General features: G+C 49.0%; 1 protein-coding gene across 1 annotated transcript; it reads left to right on the forward strand.

Moving 5' to 3' along the window:
* The first annotated feature begins 3,455 nt into the window (after positions 1–3,455).
* TMEM37 (transmembrane protein 37) lies at positions 3,456–6,000 on the forward strand. The gene is made up of 2 exons (XM_084524684.1): positions 3,456–3,564; positions 3,989–6,000. Exons 1-2 carry the CDS (start codon positions 3,544–3,546, stop codon positions 4,559–4,561), a joined length of 594 nt encoding a protein of 197 aa, XP_084380810.1. The 5' UTR covers positions 3,456–3,543; the 3' UTR covers positions 4,562–6,000.

The following is a 6,000-nucleotide window of genomic DNA, read 5'->3' on the forward strand; positions in this document are numbered from 1 at the left end:
AACTTCTGCACTGCATCTTGCCATGTCCAGCAGCGCATGAGAGCACCGGGGGCTGCAGCTCCCGCAACAGCCCCCAGCTGGGTGAGTGCAGTAAGTATACAAGAAATTGGCACGGGAGAGGCCTCAGACAGGAGGCGAAGTGAAGCCATCTGGCCCAGGAGCTGTCTGCTCTTCACGCACCGAACTGCAGCTCTTACGTGTTCGGGCAAGGCTGTCCTGTTGGCTGCAGCAACTTGCAGTGATGTGAGGAAAATCGTGAGCTAAAGTCTTTGTGACAAGGGGTTGGTCCAAGCCGTACGGGCCCTGGTACAACCCAAAACCCCCTCGTGTTAGGCGAGCTGCCTGGGGCACAACTCGGTGAGGGTGACTGTGCCTGTGTTCCCAGAAGCTGCCTGCCTTAAGCAGTTTTGCCAGCTACTTGCTGACTCTTTACCCCATTCCAGAAGCTCTTTTTCAGTTGAACGCAGCCTGAGCTGAATGCGGCTTCTTGAACTTGTATTTTCAATCTGTTGCCTGCCTTTCTTTTTTTGGAAAAGAACAATGGTGCAAGACAGCTAGCCTCTTTCTCAAAATACTGCCTAATTTTTTTTTTATTTTTTTTTTAAGCAAATATGAAGAAAACCATCTTGCCCTTTGTACATCCCTTGGGCATCTCTCAAAGTGTCAGTTCACAGATACTGAGGCTCTCTTTGTCTCCAAAATCAAATCAATTTCTGTCTGGAAAGACACCTTGAAATAGGGATCCGACAAAAATGAAGACTTAAATTCTTAGCCAGATCAGTTGCTATCCCAAGAGTTACGATGACATGACTGTAAAGAGATTTTCTCAACAGGCAACTAAATGCATTTGCAGAACTAGCCGACTGCAAGATTGGAAGAACCTGTACGACAGGGTACGTGCTGCAGGGAGAAAAAGTAGGAACAGTTGTATGTGTTGTGTATGTAAGCCAGTGAGTATCATGCAATATCCAGTCACTTCCAGAGCATGCGAGTTTGGGTTGGTTCGTAATGTTTGCGGGCAGAAGTTGGGATTTATCACTGTTAAATATTTGTAGGGTGCTTGGCGGTGTGGCAGGTAATCGCTGCTTTACCTCAAAGCGAAATACTTCACCAGGTAACTGCTTCCTAAGCCCCGGTGACACCCAGACTTTGAGCTGACCATCTCGAACGTTCCTCATGCCTCTGCAGGAGAAAAGCTGGAAATGATTCATCAGTGTTAAAAATGTTATTTGAAATAAAACAGATTAAACTATCCCATGCTTTACAACAACCTCTGGTAATTTCCATTATTTATGAACACATTTCCCTGAAAATTTTCTCTCCAGGGATAGGATGTGAAATATCCACTTAAACAATAGAGAAAAGGGACTTTATAAACAGAATAATGAAACTGGCAATGTCCCAAGCACTCTAAATTAACACGGCTGAGCTAAAAATACATTTGAAGTGTTTTAAAGGTCATTTACCATACTGTTACAATATAGGTAACATCTGCAGGGAAAAATATTAATTTTGGTTTTCCTTTTTAAATATAAGACACTTTTTATTGTAAAACATCCTTCATACACGATTTTCCAAACTGATCATCTTGAGGCATTTTTCTGCAATCTTTCCCCTTATCTTTTCTTCAAGCAATTCTCTTATTTTTAACTTGGAAAGGCATAAAGTATGTTTGGCTTGCTTGTTACAAAATGATGAAGAGAAGTTTTTTCTTCCCCTGGAAATTTTTCGTCCCCTGGGATTTTTTTCTTCCCCTGGTTCTAGCAGGTTTTATAAATCCAGACATCTTTACCAGAACAAATCTCCAGCCCAGCAACAGCAGAAACAAAAAAAATAATAAACCACTAGTAATTTTAATTAACATACAAGTGTTATCTTCATCTTCCTCTTAGTTACTTAAGTAAAGAATGAATCTGAAAATACTAATCCAGTTCTGATATTGATTACATGTCAAGTTTCATTCTGGTTTGAGTTTTATATTTGAGGGGAAAAAATAAGTGCAAAACATAAAAGCAACTTTGTGTTTGCAGGAGAAATAGTGTAATGAAACCATCCTTATCCTTAATGAACCAGCTTGGCAGATAACTGTATATCTACTAAAGGATCCAAATATGAGAAAGAACAGTTTTGGTTTCCAAAATAATCACCAAGTTCCTCTTTCTGTAAAGATTTCTGCACGTATTCACTCATGTGAGCCTCCCATTAGCCTTCACAAAAAATGATCTTGTTCAGCAGGATGCTTTTTTCATTAAAAAAGAAAAAATGCTGAAGTCATTAGGGTAACACATGCTTTAAAGTCAGATCTATTCTTAATAATTTTGTTAATTGGGAGCCGAATTGCCTAGTGCTTTGCTGGATTGAGTCTATGTTACAGAAAGCATAAGTCACGTGAGGTTTCTGCCACAGATAAGAGTTGGTGTATTTTGTCTGGCCCCAGCCTGCATTTGCTTAGCACCGCTACGTGCAGGCAGAGTTTGTTCATCTCCTGCAGCAGATGAGACAACACAACCTGCTTGCCATTTTGACCCATAAGTAAATGTTGTTAAATCTAGAACTTAAAACGCAGAAAGACATAACAGCCACTGAGTGTAATGAGTCTCAATGCTGATGTGGAAATGCTGTTTAAAAGCTCAGGATGTTCACGAATCTCTTCTACCATCTGATGAACCTAAAACGAAAAGGGACACAGTAAGCATCCACTTTGTTAGCCTGGATAACGCTGTTGGCAAACAAAAACTGGTGCAGATCACAAAGATGTTTTACCAACTGCAAAAATTTTGTGTTGCAAAAGTGGAAAATCCCAATGCAGTGTTTGATCGAAGTATAATCCAATAATGCATACAGCCTGGGAGAGAAACAATTAAATGAAGGCTTTTGCAGGACAAGAGGAAGAAAAAGGTCAGAATTTATCATTAAAATGTGAACTGCGCAAACTACAGTAAACATGTTGTTCTGAACAATCCTCCCTGGAAGAAAAATACTAGAAATGGTGCTACAGGAAACACCCCCAGCCAAATCAGTGCAGATACAGATAGAGGTATGTATTTTTAAAGGAAACATGAGCGTACAACTGAGTAGAGGTGACAGCGATGAGACAACCCGCACAGAGGTGGGTTCAGAAACTCAGAATTTGTTCAGGAGTGGAAATTGGAGCAAGGCTGAAGTTACAAGAGCTGCTACTCTGGTGTGGTGGAGGGGATGGGGGCAGCTCCTTGTGCTCGGGCCGAGCCCCGAGCAAGCACCCATGGTGCGTGTCCTTCACGGCAACCACCACAGCCACCTCTGCTGGAATTGCGACCAGCTTTCGGCAGCGCCAACAGGGGATCCTGATACCCCTTTTCGAGCTGCTTCTGCCCGCCCTAATAATAATAATAATGAAGTCAAATACAGCTCGGCTCGGCCCGGCTCCGCCCGTCGGGGCCGCGCTGCTGCTGACTCAGCCGCGGGGGGGCCCCGCAGGCGTGGCGGCCGCCTCCGGGGCCATAAAGGGCCGCGGCCGGAGCCCGCCCCGGCCTCTCCTCGGTGTGAGGTGCCGCCGGCAGCATGACGGCCATCGGGGCTCAGGTAGGGCGGAGGCAGCCCCCTGGGCCCCGCGGGGCTCGGAGCGGGTGGGGATGGGGGGAAGGAAGCTCCAGCTCCGGGCGCCCCCTCGGTGCTGTGTCCACCCCCCCCCCCCTCCAGCCCGTCCCTGCTGGGACCCCCAGGCGAAGAGCCGGGCTTGGGGTGGGGGCAGAGCTGTGGGGGCTGCACCCCTGGGACCCCCTCCTGCTCCCTCCATCCTTTTCCCCGTCCTCTGTTTCCTCCAGCCCGGGCAGGGAGCAGGATGAGGCTCTGCACGGAGCCCCAGCCCCCGACGTGCGGGCAGGCAGCGCCAAAATCACCTCAAACGCTGCCACCACCCGTCCTGTGAGCCCCCCTCTGCCTCGTCCCCACAGCCTCCTGCCCTCCCACAGCAGCTCTCCTAACTCTATTTATCCTTCCCTTGAAGGCACAGAGGCTGCTGGCGCAGCGGAGACCGCAGAAAGCCTTCTTCGAGACGCTGATCAGGAGCCTGATCATCCTGTGCGTGGCCATCGCCGTCGTCCTCTCGTCCATCTCCGTCTGCGACGGCCGCTGGCTGCTGGCGAGGGGCGAGCTCTTCGGGCTGTGGCACTTCTGCACCGTCAGCAACAGCAGCGTCCTGAAGTGCAGCACCGACCTGGGGCTGGCCAACGTGGAGGGGCTGAGCGTGGGCATGATTCCCATCAGGAGCATGGTGTCCTTCGCCGTCGTGGTCGCGATCTTCGGCCTGGAGCTGCTGATGGTCTCCCAGGTCTGCGAAGACGCCAACTGGAGGCGCAAGTGGTCGATGGGCTCGGTCCTCATCCTTGGCTCGTTTCTGCTGTCGGCCGCTGGTGTTCTGAGCTTCTCCATCCTCATGAAGGATCACCTCACCTTCATGGGCTTCACGCTGACGTACTGGTGCGAGTTCATCGCGGCCTTTCTCTTCTTCCTCAACGGGATCAGCGGACTGCACATCAACAGCATAACGCACCCCAGGAACAGGGTAGGAAAAATCTAGGCGCTGAGGGTGTACTCTGCCTTTGTGTAATCAGCTTTGCCAATTAGACTGGAAAGAAAAAAAAGGGGAGTCTAATGAAGTTTGAAAAGGACACCATGCCTTAAATCACGTGCAAGGAGGGAAGCGTGAGGCAGATAATTGCAGAAGACTTGCCCAGCAGTCAGCGTGGAGGCTGGGACCGGCTGCTGCTGGCACGCAGCTTCCTGGGGGAATGGATGAAGAAGGAGGCTTCCTGCTGAGCCTGTGGAGGAGGAGCAGGCTGCAACCTACACAAGTGGGCTCAGCTTTTGAGGCTTACCCGAAGCCTGTACTGGTGTGGGTTAGGTGCTGCTGGGCTTTCCCCTGCGCTCTGGAGCCTGTGAAGAGTGTGACGCACCTCCAGGGCATCTCACGGCTTTGTTCTGTCTCAGGGATGGATGACTTGTGCCTGGCCATGCTTACTGAAAACCTTCTCTGGGCCTTGCTCTCCTCCTTTTCCCTTTCAAAGGAGAAGGCACGCAGGCAAACTGATCACCTGTTTTGTGTCCTACAGCTGCAATCCCTGTCCCAGCCTCTTTAGGTCTGTCTCTAGCTCTGCTGAGCAGAGGGACAGGGCACTGTGGTTGTCCTGGGGCCCGAGGGCAGGTTCTAAGCAATGCAGGAGTACAGGGAAGGCTGCACTTTGGGCAGCAGCACGTTCCTGTGCTTGCAGCCTCTCCCCTGCTGCTTGTCAGTGCCCGTAGAGCACCGTGGTCAATGCCAAGTGCCCCTTGCCCACGCTGGCCCCCTCACAGCATTTGCATAGTTTTCTGTGATGGGGTTTCCCTCCTCCTGGTTTGTTTTCCATCTGTCTGGTGACGGAAGAAGAGGGACAAGCTTTAGTTGGGCATTGTGGCTACGCAGATCATGCTTACTCCTGCATCTCGGCACACCTGGGGTGTTTGGTCATAAAGGCTTTCCTCCGAGGCAGTGGGAAATGCACTCATCCTCTAGCTGAGAGTTTTCTCTAATATTTCTCCTAAGCAGAGAAAACTCTAGGTCCTCCTGGTCACACCAAGTCCTTTTCTTCCTTTGATTAACACTGGATCTAGGAAGAGAAGCCTGTGATCACTTAAGGAGCAGCTGATGGGGGCAGCTGTGATCCCTCACAGCTGGAGGAACTCCAAGGAGACTTGACTGAAATATTAAGGCTGGCCACCCCTTGCCATTGCTTAGTTAAGATCTCTAAAATTGTTGCAGCTTTGAAGTTCCTTGTGGTGTCTGATGTAAAAGGAGAGAAGACCAAGAGGTTGTTTGTCCGAAATGTGTCCTCCCCGTGCAATGTACAACACTGACGGTGAGATAAATGTGTTCTGAGTATTTCAGGGTCTTTAGTTTAAAGTTGTTTTTGTTTGTTTGTTTTGTATCTGCTGTTAAGAGTGCTTGTATTTTGTTCTAGTACAGGTGTTGCTACATGTTTC

This window comes from Aythya ferina (genome assembly GCF_964211825.1).
Source record: "Aythya ferina genome assembly, chromosome: 6".
Lineage (NCBI taxonomy): Eukaryota > Metazoa > Chordata > Aves > Anseriformes > Anatidae > Aythya > Aythya ferina.

Excerpts from the sequence above, each read along its gene's own strand:
- TMEM37 (XM_084524684.1), top strand. The coding sequence starts at position 3,544 with ATGACGGCCATCGGGGCTCAG. Across the intron at positions 3,565-3,988 it reads TGACGGCCATCGGGGCTCAG|GCACAGAGGCTGCTGGCGCA; the intron begins GTAGGGCGGAGG and ends CTTCCCTTGAAG.